This window comes from Talpa europaea (genome assembly GCF_964194135.1).
Source record: "Talpa europaea genome assembly, chromosome: 15".
Classification (NCBI taxonomy): domain Eukaryota; kingdom Metazoa; phylum Chordata; class Mammalia; order Eulipotyphla; family Talpidae; genus Talpa; species Talpa europaea.
The window spans coordinates 26,996,626-27,012,251 of NC_140083.1; the positions used below are offsets into that span (position 1 = coordinate 26,996,626).

Here is a 15,626-nt window from a genome sequence, read left to right on the forward strand (position 1 = left end):
ACTGAAATCCCTTTAGTTCCAAATGTTTTTAAACTCACTTAGAAATAAGATAGTTTGGGTTTGAAAGAGTCTTCTCTTTTCAAAATGGTGGGTACATTTTGATCCAAGAATTACCACATTGGCTGAAAACAGGATTTCTCTCTAAATTTCTTTCCAAGAAAACAGTCACTGATAAGCCATTAAAAGTCAACCAGGAAAATGAATAACTATAAGAAAGTGAAAATCAAAATCAACAAAAAACTATGAACCAGAGACACTTTTAGGGGGGCGGGGGCGGGAGGGGAGGGATTGGGGTCAGAATGGGGGGCTGCAATTGTATGGGGAATATAACAATAAAATTTATAAAAAAAAAAAAAAGAAAAAAAAAAAGTCAACCAATAGGGTGCTTGCTAGCCCATAAACAAGCATTCTTTTTTTAAAAAAGATTTATTTAATACAAGAACTGGGGTACAGGGCAAACACACGGGGGTTGAGAGGATTCACCAGAGACAGAGTGGGGAGCAGAACAGGCAGACAGACTGAAATCCATTGCTGAGGGGAGGAGCAGGAGAGACAGGAGAGGTCAGTTGCACCTTGTGGATTAGCTCCCTGGCCAGCCAGGGATCGAACTTGTGCTGCAAAGGTTGCGGATAGCTTCACAGTGCTGTGCTTAATCCCCTGCACCCCCAGGGAGGCCCATAAACAAGCATTCTTTTCTTGCTCAACACAGATTAATGTGAACTATGACAGGCATGACTCTTTTGATGGATATTTGGTAAAGTACGACGCCCTTTTCCTGCAAATGAGGGCTTTATTAGCATGATTTCCTCAACTCCATTTCTCACTTCTAAATCCTTGAGGAATTGACACCAACTGTCCACTTTGATGCTTGTTCATTAATTTCGTTTCAGTAGAACTATTCTCTTGTCTTAAGCAACTTAAGGTTTTATAAGCTCTCCTGATAAGGTTCTTTGTTGAAGGTTCTTTCGGCTCTGAAGTTTTTATAACATCAGAGTCCTAAAGCATGTCACAGAGTTTTAATGCAGTTTGCCGCCCTTCCATTACCCACTTTCACACAGGGAAACTTCAACTTGACCACTTAAAATGTGAAAAGGACAGAATCAATTAACTCTCTCTACCAAAACTAAATGTCTTGACAGCAGTAAATCCATGCCAGTGCTTCCTTTGCTAACCTGCCTTGTTCTACACACCTGACCTGAGTGACTCCAATAGGACCCTAATTATAAATAGCTTACAGAAAAATCCTTGTTTTCCTCTAAGTGGGAGGAGTGTGTGTGTGTGTATGTGTGTGGCGTGTGTGTGTGGTGTGTGTGTGTTGGTGTGTGTTTGGTATGTGGTGTGTGTGTGTGGTGTATGTGTGAGGGATGTGTGTGTTAGGGGGTGTGTGTGTGGTGTGTTTGGTATGTGTGGTGTGCGTGTGTAGTTTGTGTGTGTTAAATGCACACTCACATACTGCATGAGGTGAGCGCATTTTGCCACCACAGATACCAGGAAACAATGATTGCTGTAACCCTTTGTGAAATACAGCCAATGTGTTGGTTTTTAATTCCTGACTGGAAAACCCCATAATTTTGAGGATAAAATGTCATAATAAGGGGTACTCTAAGGAAGCATCCTAGGTGTGTCATAGTAGCTTTGCAATAAAAGGAAGATGCACCATGCAGTGCTTTGTCTTTTGCACAGCACAATAACCTCTTGTGTGCCGTTTTGTATTGGCTTGGTGATAAACATCACTCGTGTCACAAAGAAAGAATGCAAGAATCAAGAGCTGCTTGGCACTTGACCAATCTTTTATTTTGCTCCTGGAAATGTTTGTGTTTGAAGTGTGCCAACAGGTAGCAAATCTTTTTGTGGTAGCCATGCTTAAAAATAGTGTGGTATCATGAGTGATATTTGTTTATATAGCCTGTTACCACTTTATTCAGATCAGTAAATGTAGCTTAGTCTTTTCTATTTTGGATTATGTTATGATGTAATAGCTTTAGGAACATATGCTACTTTTTAAAAAGAGCTATGTAATTTCATGATATTAATTCTTTAATGTTCTGTGCATGATTCTAAGATTGCTAGACTTCTTACGTTTCTAACTTTATTTTTCACTTCTCTGAGGGTGTGGTATTTTATAGAGCTCTCTAAAACTCCGATAGCAGAATTTTGTCTTTAATCTTATCCATTTCAATTCACCAAAAAGCTTATTTTTTTCTGACTTTGAAGAAAAAAAGTCCCATTCTTCTCCAAGGAATAAGTTATCTTTTGAAGATTAAAGTGATGATTTTGGACAGACATAATACTATAATACTATTTTTGGCAGTGGTTTGTTACTTGAAGAGTTTTATAAATACATTATCTAAGCAATAACCTCAAACACAGGAGAAAATGAAGCATGATCTTATAAGGTCTTATAAGATTAGTGTGAGATTTCCTGAGGGGGCAGTAATTTAGCTCCACCTTCTGAAGTGGGCAGCAACACATTTCTGAGAGCTCAGGGGCTTTTCATAGTCTATCTAGAGTAAAGGCAAATGATGGAGAGAGAGATTGAGAGAAAAGGGGGCAGAGAGGAAGGAGCAAGGAGGACAAGAAGGAGAGAAGAGAGAGGAAAATGAAAGGCTTTAGAAAGGGGAAAGAAAATAGGGCAAAGAAATCATTCTGAATTCATAATTGACCATTACACTTCTATCAAAATCAGTTTTGAAAAAAAACCACAATGTTATGAAAATGAAAGAAAAAATTGGAATAATTTTTTTAGAAATATATTTTTAAAAGATTTATTATTATTATTTTTATTTATTTATTTATTTTTTATTTATTTATACAAGCACTGGGTACAGTCAGAAGCGCGGGAGGGTGAGAGAATTCACCAGAGCCAGAGCGGGGAGCAGAGCAGGCAGAAGGACCGAAGTACACTGCTGAGGGGAGCAGCGGGCGGCAGGAGAGGTCTGCGCGCCATGTGGGACCCTCCTCCGGTGGCCGGGGAGCAGCCAGGGATCGAACCGGCGCCACAGAGGCCGCGGGCAGCTTCGCAACCCAGCGCTCAACCGCTGCGCCACTGGGGAGGCCCAAAATTGGAATAATTTAATATGTTTTTGTTATTAGGTTGTCACAAAAGTTCTTAGAGTAAAGCACATCTTTTTAATGGCAAGCTTGTGAATAGAATCTGGTGAAAAATCACATTGTCACGGAAAACAGAAGCACTTGATGTTACCTTCAAAGTTGATGACTATAAATACTCCTAAGTTGGCTATTTCCATTTCTCATCAGACTATGTCCATTTTTCACAAGTGTCTCTTTTCAGTTATCTTATATTGATTGCAGTGCCTGCTTCTATGATTATTCATCAGTGAGCACTTACCACATTACCCCATACTGCTTCTAAATGCATTTGTAAAGTGTTTGTTCATCTCACCTACCCTATACGCAGCAACTGTTTAATCACCAGTGCTTAAGATACTACCTCGTGGAAAATAGGTAATCTGTAAACTACTGAGTGAGTGAATGAGAGGGAGTGATCATTGCCACTTCTCTGAGATGAGGTGCATTTTCCTTAATTTCCATTTATATTTGGGACTTGTTTAAATTTATTATTGCGGGCCTCCCCTGGTGGCGCAGTGGTTGAATGCTGGGTTGCGAAGCTGCTCGCAGCCTCTGCAGCACTGGTTCCATCCCCAGCGAGGGTCCCACATGGCACGCAGACCTCTCCTGCTGCGCCCGCTCAGCAGTGTCTTTCGTCAGTCTGCCTGTTCTGTTCCCCGCTCTGGCTCTGGTGAATTCTCTCACCCTCCTGCACTTCTGACTATACTCAGTGCTTGTATAAATAAAAAGAATAAAAAAAAAAGTAAATCTTAAAAAAAATATTATTGCTTTGCCTAAAAGATGTATATATAGATAAGTGAATGATAAAATGATCATTTACACTCTTTGAAAGTAGTTCTCCAACTTCTGTTTGGGTAGACGTTCTCAGAAACTTTATGGAAGCAGAGGATCTCTACTAAACAAACATTTTATAGCAAGACTTCTTTTTGTTGCTGAAATGACCAAGCCTTATATACTAATACCCACTGATAAATTGGCATGCCTGGCTGTCACAACTAAATTAGAAAAAGTTAACTTTAGTTTAGGCACTTGTGCTGTTTGTAGGAAGGTAGGTTTGTTTAATGGCCACTCACTGTAAAGATTTTGGTGAGTTCCTTCTTCCTGGTCCCCCAAGTCCTGATTTCCTGCTTATCCTTGATGCTCCTGGTCTCTGCGCCATGAAGTCACAATTTTTCCTGGCTGGCCCCATAAGAGTGAGAACCTGTGGACCTCTGGTTACCTCAACCTTGATCACTTTTCAGGACACTCTCCAGAAACTCCTCTATGTTGCTACCTTTTCACTTCCAGCACCTTGCTGATTGCCTGGGCACCCCAAATGTCATCAGAGCAGCATGGAACCCCACTTGGAAAGAGTAATCCTTAACTTTTAGTATCCTTCAACTTCATACCATCTTGGCTTTGTAGTAATAAAAATATTTTAACTTACCTTAAAATAACAATTTTATAAAACATTTTTCAGCCTGGAAAATCCTCATATTCAAAAAGTGGTGTTTTAAACATTGCATGCTGGGCAACCCATTTATAAGAGAACTTAGAAATGATCACAGTAGCTATTCAAAGTGCTAGTGAAATAATCAGGCCTTAATAAACTTAGAAAAGAATTTGTAATAATAGAACACTCAATAGAGAAAGCCTTGCCTTTCAACTAACTTTATTTAGCAGATTTTCAAATGGATTCAATTATTTTTTTTTGAAAATTAGATATGATTTAGGCCCATGCTTTGAAAGCAAAATGGTCAGGCTTCTAGCTAGTGACATAGATTCTCCAGTTATTTTCCAACAGGAAAAAAAAATGAAGCAATACTCCATACTGGTTGTCTTTAGGTACTGGATCTCTCTCTCCTAAAAAAGATAATCATAGCTTAGATTTAGATTTTCCTCTTTATTTGTAAATATTTGTATTTTCCTACTTTTCTCCAAAATTATTTTTGCTATTTTATATTTTGCACATTGTCAGAAAAGTAATTTTTCCTTCTTTTATCCTTTTAATAAGAATTAGTTATCTAGGGTTTTGTATATTTACTTTGTGGTCACCTACATAGAGAATTTCTTATCACTTATAAAGTTTTTCAGTTGATTTATTTGTATCTTCTAGGTATACAATGTTTATTGTACCAAATAATGGCAATTTTGACATGTTAGTTTTGTTATCACTAGTATTGCTTTGGTTCCATTTGTCGTGATATATTTTTGGCATCTGATTTTGATAATCTTTTTGCCTCTAAAATCTCTCTATATTTAAAGCACTTATTTATTTTTTCATTCAATTATCATTTATTTAGTACCCTTACCTATGTATGTATATATGTATGTATGTATGTACGTATGTATGAAAATATGTACCGATCTATCATCTATCTTCAGGAAATGAAATGTCTTGAGCTCTACCCCAGATGTTTCAACCTTGTGTTTATCCTTGAGGCAGTGAAATAACTTTGAATCTAACTCCCCCAGATTCCCTTTAATCTTGCTCCACCTACCTGTTATTATGAGCTACCTCTCACTAGTCTACCCTGTGTGCTCTCCTAGGCTGGTTAACCACCTGTTGCTGGTTACTATCCTCTCTGGAGCTGTGTTTGGTCTGTGTATGTTTGCATTAGCTGCTGAATCCAGACCCGCCTCTGCATCTCTTGTACCTTTGGGGTGTCTTTTTCCAAGTTTTTCTGAAATTGTTTCACCCTACCCTTCTATTCCAATTAGTTTTGCTCAGGTCTTTAAAAAAATGTGTTAAATTCATTCCTGATTCTTTAAAGAGTAAATATAAAGAGAAAAAAAGTTTTCTTAAAGAGGATTTTGATTGTAATATTTGCTTTTGTTTTACCCAATAACTTGAAATGTGTTGGATTTCAGTAAATGATCCTAAATTTTAATGTTGTTCAAGCTCTATGTGCTTTAATAGAAGGGTGTGTGTGTGTGTGTGTGTGTGTGTGTACAAATAAGAATACAACATTGGCTATATTTCCAAACTGCCAGGACTTGAGAAACCACATTTCTTGAAGTATCTGTAATTTAAGACAAAGACTGTTGATGAAATAAACACACTACCAATTATATAAAATTCCCTTTTTGTTGACTTCAGTTGTTTAAAGGATTTTTTGTGTATTATTAAGATCTTGGTTTTGTTTTGGGTAACTACAGTCTTGAAGAAATGACACATTGCTTTATGCTAGTTTTCCCTGCTCTTCCACCTTCTTTTATCTTTTGTCCAGCAGTGTTTATTTTCTCCTTGAAGTAGTAGACCAGGTAGTAAGTACCTGTTAGATGCCCCACCGTTATGAGTGTGAGGCACTCAGACTGATGAGTCTCTGTGGTCTGGTGTGGGAGCCCAGCATACCAGATTCATCCTATCTTCTGCGACAAATCACCTGGTTATAAATTAAGTGAATAAAAACCGAGTGAATCCTGGGGAAGTCTCTAAGAGAATATCAAGTTTTATCTTTAATGTTTAAATCACAGGTTGTTAGTGCTTTGGGAATGGAATAAGCAAATAAAAAAATAAGGAAATATTTCTCTCCATGTGGCACTCATTCAAGCAGGAGAGCAGGTTTCTGATAAATTTGTGAAAAATAATTCATAAAAAATTTGTCATTTAGTAAACTTTTAGCATGTAAAACTCATGTTTTTAAAATTATGAAATAATTCAAACAAAAATTTAAAGAATACAATGATATGCTCACTCATTATTAGTTTTTTTAAATTTTTTTTAAAGATTTATCTTATTTATGCAAGCACTGGGTACAGTCAGAAGAGCGGGAGGGTGAGAGAATTCAGAGCCAGAGCGGGGAGCAGAACAGACAGTCTAATGAAGTACACTGCTGAGGGGAGCAGCGGGCGGCAAGAAAAGGTCTGCGCGCCATGTGGGACCCTCCTCCAGTGGCTGGGGAGCAGCCGGGGATCGAACTGGCGCTGCAGAGGCTGTGGGCAGCTTCACAACCCAGCGCTCAACCGCTGCGCCACCGGGGAGGCCCTCATTATTAGTTTTAATAAATGTGTGTTGTCATGCCCTATATTTTAATACAATTTACAAATACATTTGAAACCTTTGTGGAGTCCCCTGACTCCACAGCAATCCACTCCCCTACCTGCATTCCTCCCATGTCAGAAGAAAATAAGATTCTGCTGTTGACAAATTTCCATTCATGAATTTATATATATGATGGCAATAAATTGATCCTATAAATATATATACTTATGTCCTTAAAACATTGTGTAACAGACTAAATATCTTGAAATTACTTTTCCATTATTCTATGTTTTTAATTCAACTTTATTGGATTTTAATTTACATGAGATAAAATGTACTCATTGTATATATACATTAAAAACATTTTCATGAGTGAATAGCACTCCATTTACGATGTAGAACACTTTCACCCTGCCTACCATAAAGGGTGGGTATCTTTTGCCCATTGCAATCAATTCTCCATATATACCCCACCCTGGAGAATCATTACTTTGATTTCTATAAGTTAAATAATACATTAGTTTTTTTTTTAAGATTTATTTATATAAGAACTGGGGTACAGGTCAGAGGCACGGGAGGATGAGAGAATTCACCAGAGAGAGTGGGGAGCAGAACAGGCAGATGAAGTGAAGACACCACTGAGGGGAGCAGCAGGCGAAGCAAGAGAGGTCTGCCCATGTGGGTATCTCCCTGGCCGGCCAGGAATCGAACCCGCGCTGCAGAGGCTGCGAACAGCTTCACAGCGCAGTGCTCAACCCGCTGTGCCACCGGGGAGGCCCCAACAATACATTAGTTTAATGAATTGATTGATTTCATATAAATTAATGCTTACAGAATGTACTTCCTTGTCTTTTTTTACTCAGCATAATATTTTTGAAGATTGTCCTTGCTCTTGTATCTATAGATACTTCATTTCTATTTTATTGCCAGGTTGCATTTCATTGTCCAAATATACCACAACTTTTTTACTTATCCCAGTTTGTATTTGGACTCGTCCATTTTTTGCCTGTTGTGAATAAAAACTGCTGAACTTTATTCATTCAAATCTTTTCACAGAAATATATTTTAATTGTTCTTGGATAAATGACATGGTAATGCTCAGTAAAAAGGAAATATGGGATGTTCAACTTTAAGAAATCGCCACTTTTTCAAAGCTTTGTGTGATAAGCTGTCAGTTCCATTTGCTCCAAAATTCTTACCAGAATGACTTGATATTTCCTGTCATTTAAATTTTAATCATGCTATTGGTGTGATTATCTCATTCTGATTTTTATTTTTTTTTTTAATTTTTTTATTTATACAAGCACTGGGTACAGTCAGAAGCGCGGGAGGGTTTGAGAATTCACCAGAGCCAGAGCAGGGAGCAGAGCAGGCAGAAGGACCAAAGTACACTGCTGAGGGGAGCAGCGGGCGGCAGGAGAGGTCTGCGCGCCATGCGGGACCCTCCTCTGGTAGCCGGGGAGCAGCCGGGGATCGAACCGGCGCTGCAGAGGCTGCAGGCAGCTTCGCAACCCAGCGCTCAACCGCTGCGCCACCAGGGGAGGCCCTCATTCTGATTTTAATTTGCATCTCCTTGATGACTAGTGCTATTGAGCACCCTTTCACATGTTGGCCCTTTGTGTGTGTGTATTATGTATTATTCTGTAAATATAGAGGCTTTTGATACAAGTCCAGAATACATGTATTATATTTACATGTCCTGGAACTTTATACTGTCACATCCATTACTAATATTTTCTCCATTCATGATTGACTTTTTCTTTCTTTCCTTTTTTTTTTTTTTTGTAAAGATATATTTATTTATTCATACAAGCACTGGGGTACAGTCAGAAGTGCGGGAGGGTGAGGGAATTCACCAGAGCCAGAGCGGGGAACAGAACAGGCAGACTGATGAAATACACTGCTGAGGGGAGCAGTGGGCATGACAGGAGAGGTCTGTCGTGCCATGGGGGACCCTCACCCGGCAGCTGGGATCGAACCGGTGCTGCAGAGGCTGAGGGCAGCTTCGCAACCCAGCGCTCAACCGCTGCGCCACCAGGGGAGGCCCGACTTTTTATTTTCTTAATAGTGTTATTTGAAGAGCAAAAAGTTATATTTTGATACATAAAATTGATATATTTATCAATTTTTTGTATTTCATTTTTTATACTCTAAAAAAATCTTTGCCTATCTTAAGGTCATGAGAATTTTTGCTTAGCTTTTTTCTTTAAGATTTATAGTTTTAGCTGTTTAGATGTAGTCCACTTTAATTTTTATATTTGCTACATGAGATTGAGGTGACAGTTCATTTTTTTTTTCCCAAATGGATCTCCAGTTGTTCTAACACTATTTATTAGACTATTTTTTCCCAATAACTTACTTTGCTTTGAAAACCAAGCTAGCTATAAGTGAATTTATCTTTTTACTTTCTATTTTTTAATGAGTTTATAGATCTAGATTGTAAACAAGGCAATTTGTTCTAATAATTTTTGGTCATACTAGATTTTACATAATTTCTGTGTAAATTATAAAATCAGCTTATTGATTTGTAGGAAAAAAGCTCATGGGATTAAGATTGATATTCCATTAAATGAATAGATCATATAATTTTAACAATTTTAATAATTTTTGAGTTCATGGACATGTACTTAAAAATCTGAGTCTTTCAATTTTCCCATCAATATAGTCTAGTAGATAGATGCAGCACATATTTTGTTATATTTAATCTTAGATATTCATGTTTATGGATGCTATCACTAATGGTATTTTTAATTACAATTTCCATTTGTTTGTAGATCTAATCTTTTCCTCAGAACACCTTTGTGAACTGGTAGGCATATGAATTCTGATTTCACATAGAAACTCTATGCATATTTATGAATTCATTTACTTTAAATTATTATTTTTCTTAAGAAGGCAAGCTATTTTGTCAAGAGGATGCTTTATAAACTTTTTTTGCTATGCTTTATAAAATGTATATGCTTCCTTATGCTTTATACTTTTTACTATCACAGTTGAAGATTTTCGATCACTTAATATTCTAGACTCCATCAAAAAATTCACTGTGAATTTTCTAAAAGTTGACCTATGAAAACAGACTTACCACATTAATGTTGTGGGCTTATAAAATACTTTGCTGAACTTAAATTCCAGTTTTTAAATCTAGTGTGCGGTGCCAGATGTGAAGAGAGAATCAGCATCTCCTTTACAAAATGGACAAGGTTTAATTACCTTTTTTTTTTTTGCAAACGACTTATTATACTTTTCACCTATAAACTGAAAGAAGAAAATTATGCGTTTTAAAGTAGGATGAAAGTGGAGGTGATACCCACAGCTGCTCTCGTCTCTGGCAAACCATTCTGAGAGGCTCCAGTTTCATTTGGTTCAGATGAAACACATGTTGCTCATTTATTGTACATGTGCTTCAACATATTTTGACAAATCTGATCTAAAAATGTTACAGATGTTCCTCATTATTTTAATTTGCACTTAGTAGCCGCCCTCAGAACTTGGCTATATACCTACCAGTCCTTTCACAATATAACTAAGAGAAAAGTTAGTTATCAGTTAATATGAGTTCCAATTCAGTTTTAGTTTCAGTTTTGTGATATAGCGGAGAGCTATACATATTTCACAGGTGATTTTGTTACAACTTTTTTCTGATAGTGAAGCCAAATCTTTTAAAACATGTTTTAAATGATTTCAGGTGGACATGAAACTACTTTGATGCTGACTAGTCCCTCCAAGAGATTTTTTTATTCAATGTAGAGCCTGAGATTAGGCAGCAATATTATCACTTGAGTACTTAGTAGAAATGAAGAATTTTAGATCTTACCCTAGATCTGAAGCAGATTCCGCATTTTAACACAATCCCCAGGTGATTTGTATGCACATTAGAGTTCATAAGCACTGTTTTAAAGGCCTCCTGTTAAAACTCTGCTTCATACATACACATTTGCATATAATATGGGTAAAAGCTGAAACTATTCTCTGCATCTCTTTTACACAGATATTATAGAAAATGGACTCTGAAGATTGAACTTATTCCCTTATCATCTAATACATTAAAAAATTACTTCAGCCATGCTCTCTAGACTGTTATCTGTCTTCCATGAATATAAAACCCCACATTTGCAAGTACTAGGTTGCCACACATTTTCAGTGACTAACATGTGATGCTAGCTGAAGATTGTCTAACTTCAAATTGAATCTCCTAGAGTTCTCTGAATTTCTGATGGTTTTCTGTAATTTTCTATAGAGTAAATTTGTTGGTTGGAATAGCAGTGCTTTTCCTTGCCATGAGAAAATAGGAAGCAGGACAGCTTGTGAGACTTAATTTAATTTCTTGGATAATGAATTCCATTTTAAAATTACTTACCATCTATAGATAGCTTGGGAAATGCTTATACCTTAGTTATTCATATTGAATTACATTATTGTATTTTATATAACATACTTCACTATAGTAAGATAATATCAATGATATCTTAATGCATGATATAAAATTAAAATTATATTTATAAGGACCAAAGATATGCTTCAAAGCAACTCAGTTCCTCAAAGTCAATTTTATTAGCCATCACATTTCCTATATGCATATTCAAGCAGAAATAAGCATAAGATATAATTCTTACTATAGTATAGAACAGTTAATATAATTTTATTTTATAACCTTAAAGTCTATGATAAAATAATTTCATGTAGTTCCAAACTTCATACAGTGTCACTAACAAAATGAAGGGCGAGAGATTTCCCTTTAAAAATTCTCTAATTTCCTACAATCTGGTTAATTTCTGCTGTTTTCAGTTCCAAAAAATACATTCCTCCATAATCAACCTGGGGAAATGAAATAAAGACTCATTTTATGTAATATATTTAGAAGTCTCTGTTGGCACCATAGCAACTTTCACTGTTTACAACTTGTAACATATCATGTTTTTATTACTGTTTTATACATTTCTGCTGAAGAAACACTTCAAAACTGTTAATATTAGGTTGAAAATAAATATATGCATATATATATAAAACACAAAGAATCTGATACATTGACCTATGTATTTAAATATACAATACAGTGGTACAGCTTGTGTCTGAAGATGTACACGTGTAGACATGCTAGAAAAGGGCTCTATAACTTCATCTGAGCAATTGCACTGTTTAATTTTTCTTTTGTTTTTTTCCAAAGTAAAGATCACAATGCAATTTAAATAGCCCTAAGTGTCCCCCGAAGAGCTACTGTGTGTTGTATAAAGGCTAAGTAATCCCTGCAGTGTCAGGGGGTTACTGTTCAGCTGTTCGAGATCATGAGATGATATCTCAGCACTCATAAAACAGAGGATTCAAAACCCAGAGGCGTACATGGAAGTACAGATCATGATGACAGTTCTGGAAGTTATCCACAAGAAACGTCAACACCCTGGAGGCCAAAATAACACTACTGAATAAACATTTACTACTTTTGTTCACCGTTAAGTCCAATACGTAGGGAAAATTCACAATGAAATATTAATGCTGTGTAATAAGAATTTGTCTATTTGGCTCATTCCAAAAAATAAGGGATTTCAAAAATCTCTGGGATGTCTTTTCTGAAACATTTTACATACTTAATATGTATTCTGTACAAAACAAGTAACTCTCCTGAATGAACTCTTTTTCAGAACTATTCATAATTATGTCAATCCACTTAGTAAGGCACAGTAACAGAAGCCTAACAATTTCTTTAATGTTGTACATCTCAATTCAGAAGAATGAGGGGATGATTTTGGCCCCTGGGATTTGAAAATATCTTCCAGTTGTAGTCTTTGGTTTGAATATTTACATGGTGGTTTCTTCCCACTCAAGTTCAACATCACCTAGAACATAAAATAACATGTCACAAGAGACAGTAAACAGTTCAAAGATTTAAGAATTTTCATGGCAAGAATATAGTGGTGATGGAAGGGCTACTATTCTTACTTTATGAAAAATGAAAAAAAACTGAAAAGTGCATTAACCAAAGTTTCTAAAACACTTTCAACATATAGTTATTATTAAGGCTGTTGTAGGTGAAAAACTAGTAAATTGGGTAGACATTGCTTTGTTTACCTTCCATGGCATCCAAAGAGTCCATCTTCTGAAGTGCTGAGTAGTTAACAAAACAGATGGGCTGATTATTTCCTTTACTTGACAAGAGATCCAGAATGCACTGGTGTAAAAAGATATACTGTGCCTAGACACCAAAGAAAATGTGGTTACATGAATTGATGGGGTGGAAATTATTTTTACAAAAGAAGATTTACTGTTACAGTGAAAGTAATACTGAATTCAACAAATTTCAAATAGCTAAGTTAGAGTCATAGAATTTACCATGTATGTAAGTAATTTTCTACCATTTCAAACATACGTTTTTCTTAATTTCTGTGACTTCTTGTAGCTTCACTTTTTAAACTCATTATTAAAGACTAAATGTTAATTTTATTGCTGTGATTAAATAAAGGTGGTAAATTAGATTATTTAAATTTTTTTATGAGTTTCATTTCTCCTGTTAGGTCTGAGTAATTTATCTCATAAATAATGTCCTTGTTAGAAAGACTGCTGGAATATAGATGCATAATTTACTTTTGAAATGTATGAGTGAGCACATCAACACACCATCAGCATATGTAAAATGTGTTTCACAATTCTGTTAATTATCTGATATTTGGCCAAATGAATGTGAAGTGTTTGGTCTCTTTGAAGACAAGGCAGTTGATCATTGAAATATCCAACCATTTGGGCACTGGAGAAGGACTCAAAATTTCATCTGAAAGTCTGAGCTAAATTCAATATCATCTGGGTTAAGTTTATTCAATATAATCCAATAACCTGCTAACATTTCTGAATCTGGATCAACAGTCATGGAAAGATCAGTCATGGAAAATCATCCTCACTTGTACATAGGAAACATACCTTGTTTTAAAGGAATATCACTGATTGTTTAAATACACACACACACACACACAAATTGGCAGTTGATTAAATAGAACATCCTCAAAAGTGACCATCTTAAAAAGTTATATTCACAGGCATTGTTGCTATACCTCAAAATTTCTTGGAACTCCTTAGTTGAAATTGTCTTCAGAAACTGTTAGTTTTTATTAGGAATATGCAGCTCTATGTGGATTACAAAATGTTTCCAAAGACATCTCATCACTGTAATGTCAGTTCCATGAGGGCAGTACTCAGTCGTATTCACTGCTATATTCCCATAGCCTGTAATAGTGCCTGACACGTAGTTGTTGTGTAATAAATACTTGTTGACTTACTCTTAATTCTCACAGCTATCCAATCTTTACCATTTAAGGACAGAATACATTTGGAGTACATTCAGAAGTCAAAAGGGTCAAGTTTTGTTAAGTGATGTGGATGATCAAGTTACTTAAATCAATTTTTGTAAGAAATGAAGTTATTATGAAATAAAAAAATATATTAAAACTGTTAGTCAATTATCTTTCAAAACAATTTGAGAAGAGTATTTTCAAATATACATCACATAATGAATAACATTACTGGCAGAAATATATTAACACACCATAATTTCTTTGACAACAATAGTAATTTAAATGTATGAATTCTGGTATCCTTTTTAAAAAAAAATCACATTTGCATGTTGAAGTCACATTTGGTATGTGAAGCGTCTGACTTCTGTGAAGAGCTCATTTTCTCCACTGGAAAGAATGATGGGTGTAAATTCTGCCAGAAGGGTAGGCTGAGCTCCACAGGGCAGTACTATATTTTCCAAGATCCCTCTGCCATGGTGTATTATTACCAAAGAGGCAGTAAAGAGTCCCATCCCAGTTGCTACCCAGATAGTCATGTTACCTCCTTAAGAAGTAAACTTTTCTGATATTCAGTTCACTCAAATGGGGGAATTATAAAAGCTATCGGTCTTACCTTATGAAAGTTTTGCATGTAAAGTTTCTGCCAAAAATCTAGTCACCCAAAATATATTTGTTATTTTTGTCTTTCTACCATAAGAGTTCACAGCAGTAAATTTCCAGGAGAATCATCCAGATTAACCCTTGTTTGAGGCATCAATACTATATCAGGATATATCTCACTACAGAGAACTAACACAGAAAGGTCTTTCTAATCTCCAGGGACTGATACTAATTGTTTTGTCTTGGGTTGGTTGGTTTGTTTGTTTTGGTGGACAGTGAAAGAACAAGTAGGTCTCTCCTACCTTTCTGGACCATGTGCCTGTTGATAGACCTTAGAGGGTTTCTACTTCCCCTCCTCTGTCTATGGCTACTGTAGTATGTGCTGAACATGAGCTTGCTTCATGAAAATTGGAATGATTCCCAAGTACAATAGTACAAAATGTTGCAAGGCAATTGCAACATTTCACTCTGGTTGTTTGAACATGCATAATTATTATAGTTATGCTTGGGTTTGCATCCTGACACCAACCTTACTAATAGTATAAACTTAGGATATCATTTAACTACTTGGAACATCAGCTTTCCAGTGTGTAAAAGCAGAGTCAATAACAAATGTTTGTTGGTTAATTGTATTGATCCTGCTTTACAAGTAAAGGATTAAATGAGGATTAAATAAGATAATACATGTAAAAGGA

General features: G+C 36.0%; 1 protein-coding gene across 1 annotated transcript in view; it reads right to left on the bottom strand.

Moving 5' to 3' along the window:
- Nucleotides 1-12,847: 12,847 nt before the first annotated feature.
- The window catches only part of PTPRQ (protein tyrosine phosphatase receptor type Q), a gene marked incomplete at its 3' end in the record, with an annotated part of 169,603 nt that continues 166,824 nt past the window's right edge, over nucleotides 12,848-15,626 (bottom strand). The window contains exons 44-45 of the mRNA XM_084255469.1: nucleotides 13,118-13,241; nucleotides 12,848-12,885 (exon numbers count right to left, since the gene is read on the bottom strand). Coding sequence (XP_084111595.1) covers nucleotides 12,848-12,885; nucleotides 13,118-13,241 — 162 coding nt within the window. The remainder of the gene's footprint in view (nucleotides 12,886-13,117; nucleotides 13,242-15,626) is intronic.